At 46.8% G+C, this 19,368-nt stretch overlaps 1 protein-coding gene across 7 annotated transcripts in view; it reads right to left on the bottom strand.

The window, feature by feature from the left end:
- Window positions 1-19,368, bottom strand: part of rhbdf1a (rhomboid 5 homolog 1a (Drosophila)) — a 497,373-nt gene that overhangs the window by 19,716 nt on the left and 458,289 nt on the right. For all 7 annotated transcript variants that reach the window (XM_038819453.1, XM_038819449.1, XM_038819450.1 and 4 more), the window contains 2 exons: window positions 8,366-8,460; window positions 4,843-4,918 (listed from right to left, as the gene is read on the bottom strand). In XM_038819453.1, the coding sequence (XP_038675381.1) occupies window positions 4,843-4,918; window positions 8,366-8,460 (171 nt within the window). The remainder of the gene's footprint in view (window positions 1-4,842; window positions 4,919-8,365; window positions 8,461-19,368) is intronic.

Genomic DNA, 19,368 nt, shown 5'->3' on the forward strand with positions numbered 1-19,368 from the left:
GTTGGGGATGATCCTGGGATGAACTAGGGTAATGAAAGGAACAATCCCTTCGCACTGCTGAAAGGGGAGGGGAGGGAAAGATGTGTTTGGTGGTGACGGAGTTGATGGAAAAAAACACGGTGGCGTAGTGGTTAGCACTGCTTCCTCATAGCGCCGAGTACCTGGGTCAACCCCAACACTGTGTCACTGTCTGTGTGGAGTTTGCACATTCTCCCCGTGCCTGCGTTTGTCTCACCCCCACAAACCCAAAGATGTGCAGGGTAGGTAGATTGGCCATGCTAAATTGCGCCTTAATTGGGAAAAAAATGAATTGCGTACTTTAACGAAAAAAGGAATTGATGGAAAATCATCTTGAAAATAGGAGCAGGCGTAGCTCATTCAGCCCTTTGAACCTGTTCTTCTATTCAATTGCCCAGAGATGTGCTGATTGGGTGGGGTTACAGTGATAGGGTCGGGGGGGGGGGGGGGGGGGGGGGGGAGCGGGCCTGGACGGGGTGCTCTTTCAGAGGGGTCAGCGCAGACTCAATGAACCAAATGGTCTCCATCTGCACTGTAGGGATTCTATATCCTTGTCAGAGGCAGTTTCTTTACTCAGAGAGTAGTAGGGGTGTGGAACGCCCTGCCTGCAATAATAGACTCGCCAAATTTAAGGGCATTTAAGTGGTCACTAGATAGACATATGGATGAAAATGGAATAGTGTAGGTCAGATAGTTTCACGGGTCGGCGCGACATCGAGGGCCGAAGTATCATTACTGATACTCCATAGCAACGCCATACCCCTGTGCTCTCCCCATATCCTTTCATGCCTTTCGAGTTGAGAAATCTATTTGCTTCTTAAATATATTCAGTGACTTGGTCTTCAGAGCCTTCTGTGGTAGAGAATTCCACAGATTCCCCACCCTCTGAAGAATGTCCTCCTCATCTCAGTTCTAAATGGCCCACCCCTCATATTTTGAGACTGTGATCCCTTTTTCTAAACACCCCAGACAGAGGAAACATCATGCCTACATCCAGTCTGTCCAGCCGTACCAGAATTTGATACATTCCAAGGAGATTCCCTCTAATTCCATTCTTCCAAACTTCAGCGAATATAGGTCCGGCCGATCAAATCCCCCCCTCCTGTGCCAATCCTGCCATCCCAGGCATCAGTCTATTGAACACAGAGACTGCTGGGGTGGGAAGCTAGGGTGAAGAGAAACCTTGTTATGGTTCTGGGAAGGAGGGGAAGGGGGCGAGAATAGGTGCGTGTGAAATGTGGTAGACACACGGAGAGCCCTGGCAACAACAATAAGGGGGATCAATCCTCAGTTGAGAATAAATGGAGACAATTCAGAAGCACTGATGTGGAAAGTTGCCTCATCAGAAGGGAATGCAACAGGGACGGAGGGACTGGGAGAATGGAATGGACTCCTTCCAGGTATAGAACATAGAACATAGAACAGTACAGCACAGAACAGGCCCTTCGGCCCTCGATGTTGTGCCGAGCAATGATCACCCTACTTAAACCCACGTAACCCGTATACCCGTAACCCAACAATCCCCCCATTAACCTTACACTACGGGCAATTTAGCATGGCCAATCCACCTAACCCGCACATCTTTGGACTGTGGGAGGAAACCGGAGCACCCGGAGGAAACCCACGCACACACGGGGAGGACGTGCAGACTCCACACAGACAGTGACCCAGCCGGGAATCGAACCTGGGACCACTGGAGCTGTGAAGCATTGATGCTAACCACCATGCTACCATTAGAGAAAATCTATTCGAGGTAACTGCAGAAGTGAGTGAGTTTGTAATCATGGACTCATACAGTGCAGAAGGAGGCCATTCGGCCCATTGAGTCTGCACCGACCCGTACAAAGAGCACCCTACCAAAACCCACGTATCTACTCTACCTCCGTAACCCAGTAACCCCCTCTCAACATTTTTTGGACACTAAGGGCAATTTAGCATGGTCAATCCACCTAACCCACATATCTTTCCGGGAGGAAACCGGTGCACCCGGAGGAAACCCATGCAGACACGCGGAGAACGTGCAGACTCCGCACAGTGACCCAGCCGGGAATCGAACTTGGGAACCTGGAGCTATGAAGCAACTATGCTAACCACTATGCTACCGTGCTACCCAATGAACACTTGTTGATAGCCATCACCAGAAATGGAGACAGAGAAGTCGAGGGGAATGGAAGAGTTGGGGTGGATCATGTAAACGGAGAGAAGGGTGGAAATTGCTCAAATCCTATTGCATCTCTAATTTTTCCCAGTTCTGATGAAAGGCCATCAGCCTAAAATGTCAACTTTTAAAAAAAATCTCTTCCCAGATTCTGCCCAACTTGCTGAATATTTTCAGCATTTTCAGTTTTTATTAGATTTTTGATCAGTTTGGGCTGGATTCAGACTCATGCTCCATATGCACGAGAGGAACTGACTTTGTAATACAGTATAAAAGCTGAGGCCTTTCCATTAGCTTCAGTGAGTCAATATCCTGAGCCGAGATTACAACACCCATCCCTGAAAAACCACATGACTAATAAGGCCCAGATATTGGATTGAAATAATTCAAAGGGTTTATATCCATTTGGTGAAATTAGTGTCGGCACAGACCACTCAATGTTGCCATGACCACTCTGCATCACTGCTTTTGCAAGTGCTGCGGGAGATGTGATTGGCTCCAAAGACAGAATATGCTGTTGATATTTCAAATGGGATATTTTTTTTAAGCTGAGATCTGTAGTGTGCTCACTACTGTCACTCTGCACATCAGTAAAACAAGGAGTATGCTGCCTTATTATGGAGAAGCGGAGATGATGCTGCCACACACTTTGCATCCTAGAAGAGGGCTAACTCCAACAACATTGCTACAATAAAGAATTCTGACATTTTCCATTGTTCAAGTTAACAGTTTCAGTGCAAAGCAACTTTTGAAGTGTGGAATTATTGTGCGATGAATGTTATACATTTAGCAACTGTGAATCCCAGCTAAAGAAAACAGCACTTGTCCAAAGGTATTACTATCCTCGTTCTATGTTTTCAACTTCCAGAGTGGACTAAATAAAGCAGTTAACGGAGGGCAGCACGGTAGCATAGTGGTTAGCACAGTTGATTCACAGCTCCAGGGTCTCGGGTTCGATTCCCGGCTGGGTCACTAACTGTGTGAAGTCTGCAGGTTCTCCGTGTGTCTGCGTGGGTTTTCTCCGGGTGCTCCGGTTTCCTCCCACAGTCCAAAGATGTGCAGGTTACGTGGGTTGGCCATGCTAAATTGCCCTTAGTGTCTATAACATGTTAAGTGGAGGTTACTGGGTTACGGGGATAGGGTAGATACGTGGGCTTTGGTAGGTTGCTCTTTGTACGGGCCGGTGCAGACTTGATGGGCTGAATGGCCTCCTTCTGCACTGTAGATTCTATGAACTCTACAGGCACTCTGCTAATTTAACAGAGAGTGTTATTGTAATAGAGTGTCTCCAATTAAATTGGCCTGATCCCCATCTGCAGTGCACATCATAACAATAATCGTGGAGTTTCTACCAGCAAGGGCTATGGCTGGGATTTTCTGGCCCTGATGTGGCGGGATCCAGTGGGTGGGAATCTGGCAGGCCAACCAAAAGCCATCGACTTTCAGCAGAACAGGAATACCTCATCCTATGGAGCAGCAGCGTGCACATTAGATAGAATCCTTTTTTCTCTTCTATAGCACAGTGAACATTGTCTCAGGGATTAATTAACCTCTCCCCAAAACACCTTGGCCTTTATGGCAGATACCACAGGAAAAGAATATTGAAGTAATGCCATCATCACCTTCATTGTCCTTCAATTCGAGGATAACATCTAAAGGTTGAAAGAGTCTGCCATGAGTCTTCATGTGACTGAACCTCAAAACCAGTCGCCAGTCTGATTTAATGAGCTTCACACCCCACAAGATTTTTTTTTGGACAATAATCTAAAAGTTCAATGAGTAGAAAAATGTTTACAACACACTGCAGGGTGCAGTTACTTTTGGTAAAATCTTTTTTTCTTAACTACATGGGACGATGAACATGGAGTGTGAAAATATGTCAATTTACGCCTTCAAGCAGAAAGAGAATTTGCCATGAATAGAAGTGACCAGTTCAGTTTAGAATCCCTGCAATGCAGAAGGAGGTCATTCGGCCTATCGAGACTGCACCAGGCTTTCGAAAGACCACCCTATCTATGCCCAATCCTCCATCTCATCATCCCTATAACCCCCATCCAACCGTTGGACACTTAGGGGCCATTTATCATGGCCAATCCATCTAACCTGCATATCTTTGGACAGTGGTAGGAAATCGGAGCACCCGGAGGAAACTCACGCAGACACGGGGAGAACGTACAAACTCCACACAGTCACCTGAGGCCGGAATTGAACCCAGACCTCTGGCGCTGTGAGGCAGCAGTGCTAACCATTGTGTCACCATGCACCATTTGATTAATATTAAGTTGCATCAGCATCCAGGGCAGCACGGTGGCACAGTGGTTAGCATTGCTGCCTCATGGTGCCAAGGTCCCAGGTTCGATCCTGACTCTCGGTCACTGTCCATGCGGAATTTGCACATTCTCCCCATGTTTGCATGGGTTTCTTTCCCACAACCCAAAGATGTGCAGGGTAGGTGGAATTGCCACACTAAATTGCCCTTAATTGGAAAAAATGAATTGGGTACTCGAAATTTATTTTTAAATAAGTTGCATCAGCATCCCTCAAAATGAAATTGGCACCGTTTAATAATACACCGTTATTTTTCACTAATTTCCTTCACAGTGAACAGCTATTTATACAATCACAAGCAGGAAATCATCATCAAGAAGAAAGGTATTTATTCAGACCTGGGAACAGAGTGTTGCTTCTTCATGGAAATAACCTTTCATGAACTCACAGTATTCTCTTGACGTTATCTCACATCTGCAAAAAGAATCCAAACATTTACAATGTGGCACATCACAGCTAAACAAGCTGGGAAGTAATGGTCAAGGCACTTTTATAATTAGAATTTGAGGGCAGGCAAGGTGAGGCTGTGCAACATCTCCCTTTATTTACATTTCCCAGCTCCTTTATTCCGATGTGCTCAGACTTACAAATAATATGCCCTTCGATAAAACTTGGTTCTTTACTCCATGCAAATATCTGGAGTTGGGAAATGATATTCTCCTTGATCTGAACTACAGAAAGTCCAATCTAAAAGGTTCATCAACCGGTTGCTGCTTCAGCAGATGAATCTGCTTTCTGCCAATGGCAAGGCGGTTCACAGTATTTAAAAAAAAAACACCTGACGCTGGAATCCTCACATGAGGAAATATAGAGCAGCAACCTACCAAGCTGAAGTACATTTCAGAGAGTCTTCCCACTACAGTGCTGATGAAGGGTTTGCACTTGAAATGACAAGCTGTCTTTTCTCTTTGAAGATGTTTATAGAACTGCTGTGAACTTTCACTCATTCTCTCCTCATTTAGACTGTATACAAAAGGTATGAAACAGTCTAGATCTTCTTCAATAACAACTGGCCTTTGGCATCTTGTTGAGAACTGCACATGTGCGGCGTGCATTGGGAACTGCACAAGCATGGACCACTGGGAACTGCGCATGTGCGGTGGGCTTTGGGTACTGCACACGTACAGAATGTTGTGAACTGCTCATGTGCAGAGCGCCTTGTAAACTGCGCAAGCACAGAACATTGGGAACTGCGCATGTTTGGTGTGCATTGGGTACTGCACACATACAGAATGTTGTGAACTGCACATGTGCAAGCATGAAGTACTGGGAATTGCACAAGCACGGAGCATTGGGAACTGCGCATGTGTGGTGCGCTTTGGGTACTGCACATGCACAGAATGTTGAGAACTGCACATGTGCGGTGTGCATTGGGAACTGCGCAAGCATGAACCATTGGAAACTGCGCATGCATGGTGCATGTTGGGAAATGCACATGTGTGGAGCGTTGGGAAATACGTATATGTGGAATGTTGGGTACTGCAGACGTACAGAATTTTGGGATTTGCACAAGCACGGGGAATTGGGAACTGCGCAAGCACAGAGCATTGGGAACTGCGTACGTGTGGTGCATGTTGGGAATTGCGCATGTGTGGAACGTTGGGAACTGCGTTTGTGTGGTGTGCTCAAAAAAGTATGGATTTTGGAATTTTGGTAAGGGATGCTCAACCTGTACAATCTTGAGCAGGGAATAATATTGGCAAGTGGCCACCAGCACACACACACACACACGCACACACATACACACACAGACATACACACACAGACATACACACAACGAAAGGGACATTGTGTGGGTGATCAATCACACTGAAAAATTACTGACTACCTGCGGGCTGATCTGCTAAATATGAACAACTTTTTGATTGAAAAGGAACAATTCCATACGCACATGTTTATTAAAACTTTATAACCACTGCTAAACTGCCCAATAGACAGCAAAATTGCCAATACTGAGGCCTTTGTCTATTTTGCACCAGAATATTCAGTAAAGGTATAGTGAATGCACCTCCAGCGTACAGCAACATTAACCCCCATTCTTCTATGGAGGTTCAACACTTCAATCAGAAATTAGAATTTGTCAGATTTTGGAAATCACAGGAGTTGAACTGATCTTCGAGCAAAGTGTGATATCTGAATGGTGAGTGACTTAGTGGGGAACCTCCAGGTTGCGGTGTTCCCAGATATCTGCTGCCCAGATGGTAATAGTCATAGGGTTTGGAAGGTGCGTCCCAAGGAGCCTTGGAGAGTTATTGCAGTGCATGTATACATGGTACACATGGCTGCCACTGTTAATCAGTAGTGGAGGGAGTGAATGTGTGTATCTGGGGTGTCAATCAAATGGTTACTTTGTCCTAGAAGGGGTCGAGCTTCTTGAGTGTTGTTAGCGCTGCACTCATCCAGGCAAGTGGAGAATATTCCATCACACTCCTGATTTAGCATTGTAGATGGTGGACAGGCTTTGGGGAGTCAGGTGAGTTACTTGCTGCACGACTCCTAGCCTGCTCCTATAGCCACAGTATTTATGTGGCTAGTCCAGTTTCTGATCAATAGCAACTCCAAGAATGTTGAATGTTCAGGTGAATTTGTGTTTTCCAAGGTCAATACATCCTTCCTGGTGTGTGGTGTCCAGGAATGAACACACTCCGAATGCCATGAAAGCAGAGCGTTAGACCACTGTAGTTTGATAACATTGCATTGTATTTCAATTCCTGAGAGAAGAAGCCCTTTTAATCTGATTAGTTGTATAGGTTGTCATGAGACATGCGATGTGATTTAGGGAGCAATCAGCCCTGTGTTTTTTGGCGGCGGAGGCGGCCTGCCGGCGCGATTTTCAATCCTGCCGTTGTCAATGGGATTTCCAGTTGACTGCACCCCCCATCACCGGGAAACCCGTGCGCTGGTGGTAGAACAGGAATATCCCACTGACATGAACAGTCGGTAAATACCCCCACGTTGTTAAAACAATTTAAAAGCACCACAATACTAATGAAATTCAGCATTTACCACAATCTTGTTACACATGGGTTATTCTCCATTCCTGATTGCAAAACAGAGATACGATGGCCACGGTTTAGTCATTATCCTGTAGGATGGTGTTAATTCACTCCCAGCAATGAACCCACTTCAAGTCTGACTGCTATAGGTGCTTTCCCAAGCACTCCGCATCACCAAGTCAGCTTCCAAATCTCTCCCAAAGGATGTGCGTCAGTTAAGTGAATAGAGCCGTCACTCTGGGGGTCAGACAGCTTCCCTCCTTCAGTGAGATGGGAGGACTGAAACTCCAGGGAACATTGAGGTCAAACAAATGTCATTAATGGGAAAAAATGCATTTTTATAGTGATTTAAAAAAAGAAACAGGCAAGTCAAAGAAACATGAAGCAGTCCTTCTCGACTTTGCTCCCATTCCAAAGAGATAAAATGGGTGTATGCGAGGAAGAAAATTAGAAAGTAAAAATGTTTTTTCCCTGAGAATGCCATACTTTTAAAGTAATTGTGAAATTATTATTCCCTGATGCTATCAATAAACAAATTAAAAGACAATGAGGGGCACTTTTTTAGCCAACCACCCCAACTCGATCCACAGATCAGGTGTAATCTCCTCTGTAATTTACTCAACTTGATTAACCTCCGAAGGTTAACTTCCCAAATGCTGAAGTTAATAGGATAGCTACTGATCTGCTCTGTGGACCACTACTGCGATTTTAATATTGGCTGAACTGTGTTGTTGAGGTTAGACCTACCCAACAGCACTTGACCAAGTGTTTAATCATCTCACCCCATATCTACACCTGTACCATTCTACAATATTCGCAGCCAGTTCTTTGATTGAAACACAGAAACTAACTAAGCCGTGCTCACCTCCCTTTGGTTCCAATGCAGCAGGGCCGGCCTGTGATGACACAGTCCAGGTGTGGAAGGTTGGTGTGGTTCCCTGCAGTACTTTTAGTGCAAATCTGAAAGAGAACAATGGAAGAGCCTCTCTCATTATCAATGATTTCACTGTATTGCATCTTAACCCACAAGAGGTGGGACTTACCGCCCCCCCCCCCCCCCACCCCCCCACCCCCCACATGTCAGTGTCCGACAGCAGGATCTTTCCATTCCCGCCTGTCAACTGGACTTCCCATTGTTTGCATCCTCTGTTGCCGGGGAACTCACAGCCGGGTGTGGTTCTGAGAACAGGCTGAGAAGATACACATAGGCCAGGAACAGAAACTGTCTCATGAGACCCTGGCTGGAATCGATACTGAGCATCTGCAAAAGCACTTAAGTCAAGGCATGAATCGGCTATTGCTATAAGGACTTTGTGATTACCCACTCCGAAGACAGTGAATATGTAACAAACTTCTAGACACAGGCGATCAACTTCGCAGCAAGACAAACAGACAAAAGAAGATAAGGGCAGTTTCAGAGGAAAATGGGTCTTGAATGAACCACCATGGATAAACAGGAGTATCCTGTATTTCCCTTTAACCAGTTGGGGTCTGGCTAGGACAATGGCCAGTGATGGGCGTATACATATGACTCAATCCAAGCTTCCCAGTATAAAGAAAGGAGCATCAAACAGATCTTGAGCAATACCCTGGGAGTCTCAGGCACAACCATCGCAAGAAGAAAGGACCCTGGGTTTCGAACCCAGAGAAACATCCACATCTAGTGATCGAAGCTTGTCAGCCTCTTTACTGAGTGCGGGTAAAGCCCAAAACTCAGCTGTGTGTCTGAGTCATATTTTCTTGAGTAATATAATTCTGAATAAAATTGCATTAAACTGTGAACCTGTTTTGTCCTTTGTTCATCTCACAAATAAGAGCACCCGAGTAAAACTTTTGAGTAAGTAAACTGGTCGAACGTATCAGAGGTTATAAAGGTACAACAGGGGGGTCGCTGTTGGAGAGACCGGAAGATCCAGCTGGCGGGAACAGCCGTAAAATCCTGCCCAAGACGTGTGCCTATATCCTAGTGTGTCACCTCACAGGACGGCAATCATTGCTGGGATCACATTGCCTGCGACTCATCATCTAGGCCTTTAGTAAAGGTGAAGTTTACAAGAGGTTGAGCAGCCCAAAACAGATTGGAAGGAGCAGGGATTGTGTGAAATAGTTTCTAACAATTGGTTAACATTCACATTCTGAATTTCAGCATAATAAAAGGAAAACTGATGTACACAGTGTCATGATATACAAACACACACATAATGATATACAGACAAGCAGCTAATGGACACAGAGAACAGGACATGACCAATAAGCAGGCAGGACATTCAGGGGTGGGATCTGACTATAAAAGACACAAGGCACTCACACCTCCACCACGTGGCTAAGAGCTAGTCTGGTTCAGTCAGACAGAGTAACCACACTTAAGTTAGCAGAGAGTCGAACTCACAGAGAACTGTCCTATTAGTTCAATAAACCTGACTGAACTAACTTCAAGGTCTGGAGTATCTTTCTGATCTAAGCTGCATCCAGTTGCAGCCAATGTTAGCCAGCGTGCCTAACACAACACACAGAATATCCCAAACCTGCAGTTTAATTCATAAATGAAAGTTCATAAGCTGTTTCTCTCTCTGCGGCTGCTGCCTGACCTGCTGAGTATTTCCACCATTTTCTGTTTTAGATTTACTGCATTTTAATTAAACAGTTTAAAAGAGAATATTATAAATTATTTAGGTCTCCCCTTTGCAGCTCTCACTCTTTATCCTTCCTGCATCCTCTGGCTTTCAAACAGTAAGGCAAAAATTGGACAGCTGGAATCTGAAATAATGGGCGGAATTCAACTAAAAGGGAGCAAAGTCTCATAGCAAGCGCGTTTAGCTGCGTGTTTCCTACCACTCGCAGCTCAGTTCCCAGAAACACATGGCTATAAAACGGCACCCGCATTAGATAAAGGGCCTAAGCGGGGAATGTGCGGCTGAGATCACAGATTGCTCTGGTTTGTGCACTGAGCTCTGCTCACTGGAACTCCTCAGTGCAGCGAGAGATTGGGATGCCATTTTAAATGGCGTCCTAATCTCCTAGGCCCTTGAAGCGACCCACAACCCCCCCAGCCCCAATGCACTATGGCAGAGTCCTTAGTACCCCCCCCCCCCCTCCCCCGGCATCCCCCAAACATAGAACATAGAACAGTACAGCACAGAACAGGCCCTTCGGCCCTCGATGTTGTGCCGAGCAATGATCACCCTACTTAAACCCACGTAACCCGTACCCCAACAATCCCCCCATTAACCTTACACTACGGGCAATTTAGCATGGCCAATCCACCTAACCCGCACATCTTTGGACTGTGGGAGGAAACCGGAGCACCCGGAGGAAACCCACGCACACACGGGGAGGACGTGCAGACTCCACACAGACAGTGACCCAGCCGGGAATCGAACCTGGGACCCTGGAGCTGTGAAGCATTGATGCTAACCACCATGCTACCGTGAGGCCCCCAAATGCCAGGGTACCACCCTGCCCAAAGGTCATTCAAATGAGGGCCTCTGATCCCCAGGGCGACCCCCACTAGTGCCATTCCGTTTGATTCCTGTTGGTGGGGACCAGCACTGAACATCACTCGCACAAGGTCTCCGAGACATAGGGGTAGATCTGACGCCTCAGTTAGCTGATACAAAAGTAAAATTAACTGCCTCGCTCTAATATGCAGATTTGCTAAAAAGTGATCCTGCCTACAATGGGCGGGATTTACATCACAACGTCTCATGAGATCGCGTTAGATCTTGTGAGGCATTGCGAGCAGGTAGGTCCCAGGAGCGGGGTCTCCCGGTTTTTAACGGCATCCCTGTTCCGGGCAAGCTGCTTCTCGGCGCAGCGTGGCTGTTGGATCATGCCCAAAATCAAACAAAGCTGAAGGAATCAGACAGCATTTATAGAGAAGCAATAGTTAATGTTTTAGATCAATGAAGAGATCGGGTAAAATTTCACTGACTTGAAACATTAGTGTTTCTCTTGTTATAGAAGCTTCTCACCTTGTGTTTGTACTTCTGGAGCATAGTTAACTACTTGATATGGGGGCGGCATGTGGCGCAGTGGTTAGCACTGGGACTACGGCGCTGAGGACCCGAGTTCGAATCCCAGCCCATGGTCACTGTCCACGTGGAGTTTGCACATTCTCCCCATGTCTGCGTGGGTTTCACCCCCACAACCCAAAAATGTGCAGGTCAGGTGGATTGGCCATGATAAATTGCCGCTTAATTGAAAAAAAAAATAATTGGGTACTCCAAATTTTAAAAAAGCTACTTGATATGGGGAACTATTAGGTAAGCCCTTAGGGATGGAGACACCTTAGCATCTGAGATAATGAGATACTGGTTCAGTCGGCCGTTGTTTAATAGTTTTTGCTAGTTATATTCAATAGTTTTTGCATGTTAACGGTGTTAGAATTCAGATTAGCGATCAACGAATTATCATTTATAAAGGCATTGACAATTAAAATAAAGATGAACTCTCAAAGTGGGGGCATCCATTCATGTTTCCACAGGTAAAGCGTAAAGCCTACAAGTATTTACAGGCTATACAGTACATTGCATAATGGTGCACTAGCTACTTCAAATGACGCCAGTGGGAAAAACCTGATTAACATCAGCATTTTGATTTGTATCAAGAGTTTTTTGTGCAACAGGGAAAAAAAAAGTGAAGTCCAGATTAGATATGGGGGTGATTTTGAGCCCACGTTTTCCGTCAGTGTAAACGGCGACAAGGGCCCAAAATCCCACAAGGGTTGGGAAACGGATTCTCGCCAGCAAGATTCTCGCCAAAGATATCTCGTTCCTCAATTTCTTTCTGTCCCTCGTCGGTGACGGAACAAAGTTCCCACCCAGAAAGGGCGCGTACCTCATTTCAATTAAAAACATTTACACTTCACCTGACACTGGTTGGTAGTGTCGGGGTGGGCCCTCTAGGGAGCACCATTGGGTGGCGAGTGTTTCGGGGGGGGGGGGGGGGGGGGCACAGCGGGAGAGATTTGTGATACCGATGTGGTGGTGGGTGCTTGTGAGGGGTGGTGGGGGGCTCGGATGATTAGGAACTTTGATAAAGTATTACCATCCCAGACCAAACCCCAACAGCGACTAGGATAATGCACAGAAGCACTAATATTTTATAATATTTTATATTACTTTTGTAAGACTGAGGAAAGGATACTTTGCTCCAGGAGTAATTGCACAAAGAAATAGGGATATTATATGAACAAACTTTATTACTAACACAGTATTAAAATCTTTAACATCACACACAAAAATAGCTTACAATTACCCCATACTATTCAACACAGTTAAGTCTCACTTAAACAACAAGAGACCATATCAGCCCTCAACCCACCCCAAGTACCATTGGCACAATTGCTTTATAGAGTTATTCTTTGAGAAAGAGAGATCTCTTGACGCTGCTTTAGAGGACAGATCTGACCCCTGCACAAACTCTGGCTGGATGTCTTCAAAAGCTGTTTTCAACTGGTTTGTTTCAGCACCCCGCCCCCCAGTCCTGAGACAAGTCTGTGCTGCTTTAAATACAGTTAATCTTTTTTAACTAATCTACAGTAAGAACAAACTACCAGAATCAGAACTTAACTGAAAATGCTTTCTCCAAAAGCCTGGTGCCTTAGCTCTACCCATTCTTCCAGCGCAGCGGGCAGAGAGGCGAGAGCTGGAAGGTAAGCTGACTTTTTGATTTTTAACTAACTTTTTCGGAGCAGGAAACCGGAAGTCGGCCGTGGGGAGACCTGGGAAGGTTGTATTAGCCAATAAATTTGAATGGTGAGGAAACCAGAGACACTACACGTGTAGTGTCTCCCACCCTCCTTCCTCCTCTAACCTAGAAAAAAGACTTAGTGCTGTGAGCAGGTAAGCTATTTACTTTTTTTTTTCTTTTTTACTGGGAGATGAAGTTGAGCTGATGGCAGCTCGGGTAGTGGAATGTTCCTCCTGAGGAATGTTCGAGGTAAGGGAGATCACCGGTGTCCTTGCTGACTTCACCTGCGGGAAGTGCAGCCATCTCCAGCTCCTCACAGATTGTGTTAGGGAACTGGAGCTGGATGAACTGAGGATCATTCGGTTAGCTGAGGGGTGATAGATAGAAGCTACAGGGACATAGTTACACCTGAGAACAAGGGTAGCTGGGTCACAGTTGGAGGTGGGAAGAGGAGGAAGCAGTCAATGCAGGGATCCCCTGTGGTTGTTCCTCTCAACAATAAGTATACAGCTTTGGATACTGTTTGGGGGGGATTACCTAGCAGGGGGAGGCTGCAGTGACCAGGTCTCTGGCACGAGGTCCGGCTCTGGGGCCCAGAAGGGAAGGGGGGCGATTAGGGGAGCACTAGTTATAGGGGACTCGATAGTTAGAGGTACAGACAGGTGGTTCTGTGGGCACGGGCGAGACCCTTGGATGGTTTGTTGCCTCCCGGGTGCCAGGGTCCATGACGTCTCAGATCGTGTCTTCAGGATTCTTAAGGGGGAGGGTGAGCAGTCAGAAGTCGTGGTGCACATTGGTACCAACGACATAGGTAGGAAAAGGGGTGTGGATGAAATAAACTAGTTTAGGGAGTTAGGCTGGAAGTTAAAAGCCAGGACAGACAGAGTTGTCATCTCTGGTTTGTCGCCACGTGATAGCGAGGCTAGGAATAGGGAGAGAGTGCAGTTGAACACGTGGCTGCAGGAATGGTGTAGGAGGGATGGTTTCAGGTATTTGGGTAATTGGAGAGCATTCTGGGGAAGGTGCGACCTGTACAAGCAGGATGGGCTGCATCCGAACCTGAGGGGCACCAATATCCTGGGAGGGAGGTTTTCTAGTACTCTTCGGGAGGGTTTAAACTAATTTGGCTGGGGAATGGGAACCAGATTTGTCATCCAGAAAATAAGGTAGCCAAATGTTCAGGACGCCAAAGCATGTAGTGAGGCAGTGGGGAAGGTAACACTGACAAAGGAGAGTACTTGCAGGCATGGAGATGGGTTGATGTGTGTATGCTTCAACGCAAGAAGCATCAGGAATAAGGTGGGTGAACTTAAGGCATGGATCGGTACTTGGGACTACAATGTGGTGGCCATCACGGAAACTTGGATAGAAGTGCGGCAGAAATGGTTGTTGGAGGTTCCTGGTTATAGATGTTTCAATAAGATTAGGGAGGGTGGTAAAAGAGGTGGTGGTGGTGGGGTGGGGGTTGGTATTGTTAATTAGAGATAGTATAACAGCAGCAGACAGGCAGTTCGAGGAGGATCTGCCTACTGAGGTAGTATGGGTTGAAGTCAGAAATAGGAAAGGAGCAGTCACCTTGTTGGGAGTTTTCTATAGGCCCCCCAATAGCAGGAGAGATGTGGAGGAACAGATTGGGAAACAGATTTTGGAAAGGTGCAGAAGTCACAGGGTAGTAGTCATGAGTGACTTCAAATTCCCAAATATGGGGCGAAATTCTCCGACCCCCAGCAGGGTCGGAGAATCGCCTGGGGCTGCCTAAAACCCCACCCCCGCCATGGCAGAGATTCTCTGCCACCCGGGAAGTGGCGGCAGCGGAATCTCGCCACTCCGATCTGCGAGGCCCCTGCGGTGATTCTCCGGCCCGGATGGGCCGAAGTCCCGCCGCTGCAAGGCCTCTCCTGCCGCCGAGGTTTGAACCACCTCTGGAACGGTAGGATCAGCGGCGCGAGAAGGCCCCCAGGTCATGGGGGGGGGGCGATCGAACCCCGGGGGGGTGCCCCCACGGTGGCCTGGCCCGCGATCGGGGCCCCCCGCTCAGACTCCGGGCCAGTGACCTGGGTGCACTATTTTCCTCCGCGGCCGCCACGGCCTTCGCCATGGCAGAAGCGGAAGAGAACCCCACATCGCGCATGCGCCGACCGGCGAAAGCCTTTCGGCCAGCCCCGCTGCTGGGGGCACCGGTTTTTTGCGCCAGTCTTCTGGTGCAAACCGCTCCGGCGCGGGGCTGGCCCCCAAAGGTGGGGAGAATTCCCCACCTTTGGGGAGGTCCGACCCCCGAGTGGTTGGCGCTACTCCCCTACGCCGGCACCCTCCATCACGCCGGGTAGGGGAGAATGCCGCCCATGGAGTGGAAACTCTTTAGATCAAATAGTTTGGATGGGGTGGTGTTTGTGCAGTGTGTCCAGGAAGCCTTTCTAACACAGTATGTAGATTGTCCTACCAGAGGGGAGGCCATATTGGATTTGGTACTTGGTAATGAACCAGGGCAAGTGGTAGATTTGTTAGTGGGGGAGCATTTTGGAGATAGTGACCACAATTCTGTGGCTTTTACTTTAGTAATGGAGAGGGATAGGTGCGTGCAACAGGGCAAGGTTTACAATTGGGGGATGGGTAAATACGATGCTGTCAGACAAGAACTGAAGTGCATAAGTTGGAAACATAGACTGTCAGGGAAGGACACAATTGAAATGTGGAACTTGTTCAAGGAGCAGATATTACGTGTCCTTAATATGTATGTCCCTGTCAGGCAGGGAAGAGATGGTCGAGTGAGGGAACCATGGTTGACAAAGAGAGGTTGAATGTCTTGTTAAGAGGAAGAAGGATACTTATGTAAGGCTGAGGAAACAAGGTTCAGACAGGGCGCTGGAGGGATACAAGAAAGCCAGGAGGGAACTGAGGAAAAGGATTAGGAGAGCTAAGAGAGGGCATGAAAAATCTTTGGCGGGTAGGATCAAGGAAAACCCCAAGGCCTTTTACACATATGTGAGAAATATGAGAATGACTAGAGCGAGGGTAGGTCCGATCAAGGACAGTAGCGGGAGATTGAGTCTGAAGAGATAGGAGAGCTCTTGAACGTGCATTTTTCTTCAGTATTTACGAATAAGAGGGGTTGGAGGACAGTGTGAAGCAGACTGGTAAGCTCGAGGAGCTACTTGTTAGGAAGGAAGATGTGTTGGGCATTTTGAAAAACTTGAGGATAGACAAGTCCCCCGGGCCTGACGGGATATATCCAAGGATTATATGGGAAGCAAGAGATGAAATGGCAGAGCCGTTGGCAATTATCTTTTCGTCCTCACTGTCAACAGGGGTGGTACCAGGGGATTGGAGAGTGGTGAATGTCGTGCCACTGTTCAAAAAAGGGAATAGGGATCACCCTAGGAATTACAGGCCAGTTAGTCTTACTTTGGTGGTAGGCAAAGTAATGGAAAGGGTACTGAGGGATAGGATTTCTGAGCATCTGGAAGGACACTGCTTGATTAGGGATATGGATTTGTGAGGGGTAGGTCTTGCCTCACAAGTCTTATTGAATTCTTTGAGGAGGTGACCAAGCACGTGGATGAAGGTAAAGCAGTGGATGTAGTGTACATAGATTTTAGTAAGGCATTTGATAAGGTTCCCCATGGTAGGCTTATGCAGAAAGTAAGGAGGCATGGGATAGTGAGAAATTTGGCCAGTTGGATAACAAATTGGCTAACCGATAGAAGTCAGAGAGTGGTGGTGGATGGAAAATATTCAGCCTGGAGCCCAGTTTACTAGTGGCGTACCACAGGGATCAGCTCTGGCTCCTCTGCTGTTTGTGATTTTCATTAATGACTTGGATGAGGGAGTTGAAGTGTGGGTCAGTAAATTTGCAGACCATACAAAGATTGGTGGAGTTGTGGATAGTGAGGAGGGCCGTTGTCGGCTGCAAATAGATATAGATAGGATGCAGAGCTGGGCCGAGAAGTGGCAGATGGAGTTTAACCCTGAAAAGTGAGAGGTTGTCCATTTTGGAAGGACAAATGTGAATGTGGAATACAAGGTTAACGTTAGGTTTCTTGGCAATGTGGAGGAGCAGAGAGATCTTGGGGTCTATGTTCATAGATCTTTGAAAGTTGCCACTCAAGTGGATAGAGCTGTGAAGAAGGCTTATGGTGTGCTCGCATTCATTAGCAGAGGGATTGAATTTAAGAGCTGTGAGGTGATGATGCAGCTGTACAAAACCTTGGTACGGCCACATTTAGAGTCATGTGTGAAGTTCTGGTTGCCTCATTTTAGGAAGGATGTGGAAGCTTTGGAAAAGGTGCAAAGGAGATTTACCAGGATGTTGCCTGGAATGGAGAGTAGGTCTTACGAGGAAAGGTTGAGGGTGCTAGGCCTTTTCACATTAGAACGGAGAAGGATGAGGGGTGACTTGATGGAGGTTTACAAGATGCTCAGGGGAATAGATAGAGTAGACAGTCAGAGATTTTTTTTCCCGGGTGGAACAAGCCATTCCAAGGGGACATAAATTTATGGTGAATGGTGGAAGATATAGGGGGGATGTCAGAGGTAGGTTCTTTACCTAGAGAGTAGTGGGGGCATGGAATGCACTGCCTGTGGAAGTAGTTGAGTCGGAAACATTAGGGACCTTCAAACGGCTATTGGATAGGTACATGGATTACGTTAGAATGAGGAGTTGAAGATTCATTTGTTCTTAATATAGGACAAATGTTCGGCACAGCATCGTGGGCCGAAGGGCCTGTTCTGTGCTGTATTTTTCTATGTTCTATGTACCCAGCAATGATATAGAGTCATAGATGTGTACAGCATGGAAACAGGCACTTCGGCCCAGCTTGCCCATGCCGCCCAGTTTCTATCACTAAGCTAGCCCCACTTGCCCCCATTTGGCCCAAATCCCTTTCTACCCAACCTACCCATGTAACTATCCAACTGCTTTTTAAAAGAAAAAAATTGTACCAGCCTCTATGGCAGCCTATTCCAGATGCCCACCACATTTCTGGACAACACAGAATCACAGCATAATACAGCACAGAAGAGGCCCTTCGGCCCATCGTGTCTGCACAGATGCATGAAAAATACCTGACCTGCCTACCTAATCTGATTTGCCAGCACTTGGCCCAAAGCCTTGAATGTTATGACGTGCCAAGTGCTCATCGAGGTGCCTGTTAATTGACGTGAGGTAACCCGCCTCTATCACCTTCCCAGGCAGTGCATTCCATTAGCCATCATCTCACCCAGCTGAAAACTAATTAACTCACCAGGGAATCCCCATATGCAAAACAAAATCACATTAGCCCAATCTTTCACAATGGTTAATTATACCTCAGGCTCCAAAAAGCTTTGTTGGATTTCAAACCCAGATTATTTTGAAAGCATGACTGCACACTCTAATCCAAGCTTTTAAACGCTTACTCCACCAAATACTTACACTACAATATATCTGAAATTTCTATGTCCGTCACAAGAGCAGGCCTTGCTGGCTCTATCACGCCTGGCCCTGCCAGAGAAAACAACGCTCCTAGATTCCCTGAGCATGGAGATGCACACCAGTTTTCAGACAGAACCTGACACTCTGACAAATTTTGGGAGAATTCCGCCATGGTTTCTTTGCAGTTGGCAAAGAAAAATGTGTGGAAGGCAAAATGGATTGCTGTCTGGCCTTCATTGCTTTCCATCACTATCCAAAAAAAGGTCTTACAGCACCAGGTTGAAGTCTAACAGGTTTATTTGGAATCACGAGCTTTCGGAGCATAGCTCCTTTATTAGGTGAATGAAGAGGTGGGTTACACAAACATAGCATATATAGACAAAGCCAATGATGCAAGATGATATTTTGAATGAGAGTCTTTGCAGGTAATTAACTCTTTACAGGTCCAGACGGTGCAACTGGAGAGAGGGATAATCACAGGTTAAAGAGGTGTGATTTGTCTCAAGCCAGGACAGCTGATAGGATTTTGCAAGCCCATGCCAGATGGTGGGGGTTGAATGCAATGCGACATGAATCCAAGGTCCTGGTTGAGGCCATACTATTGCATGTGGAACTTGGCTATCAGTTGCTGCTCGGCGATTCTGCGTTGTCGTGCGTCCTGAAGGCCACTTTGGAGAACGCTTACCCAAAGATCAGAGGCTGAATGCCCTTGACTGCTGCAGTGTTCCCCAAACACAACACAATGCTATCTGTGCTCTCAAGACCAA

This window comes from Scyliorhinus canicula, chromosome 15, assembly GCF_902713615.1.
Source record: "Scyliorhinus canicula chromosome 15, sScyCan1.1, whole genome shotgun sequence".
NCBI classification, from domain to species: Eukaryota; Metazoa; Chordata; class Chondrichthyes; order Carcharhiniformes; family Scyliorhinidae; genus Scyliorhinus; species Scyliorhinus canicula.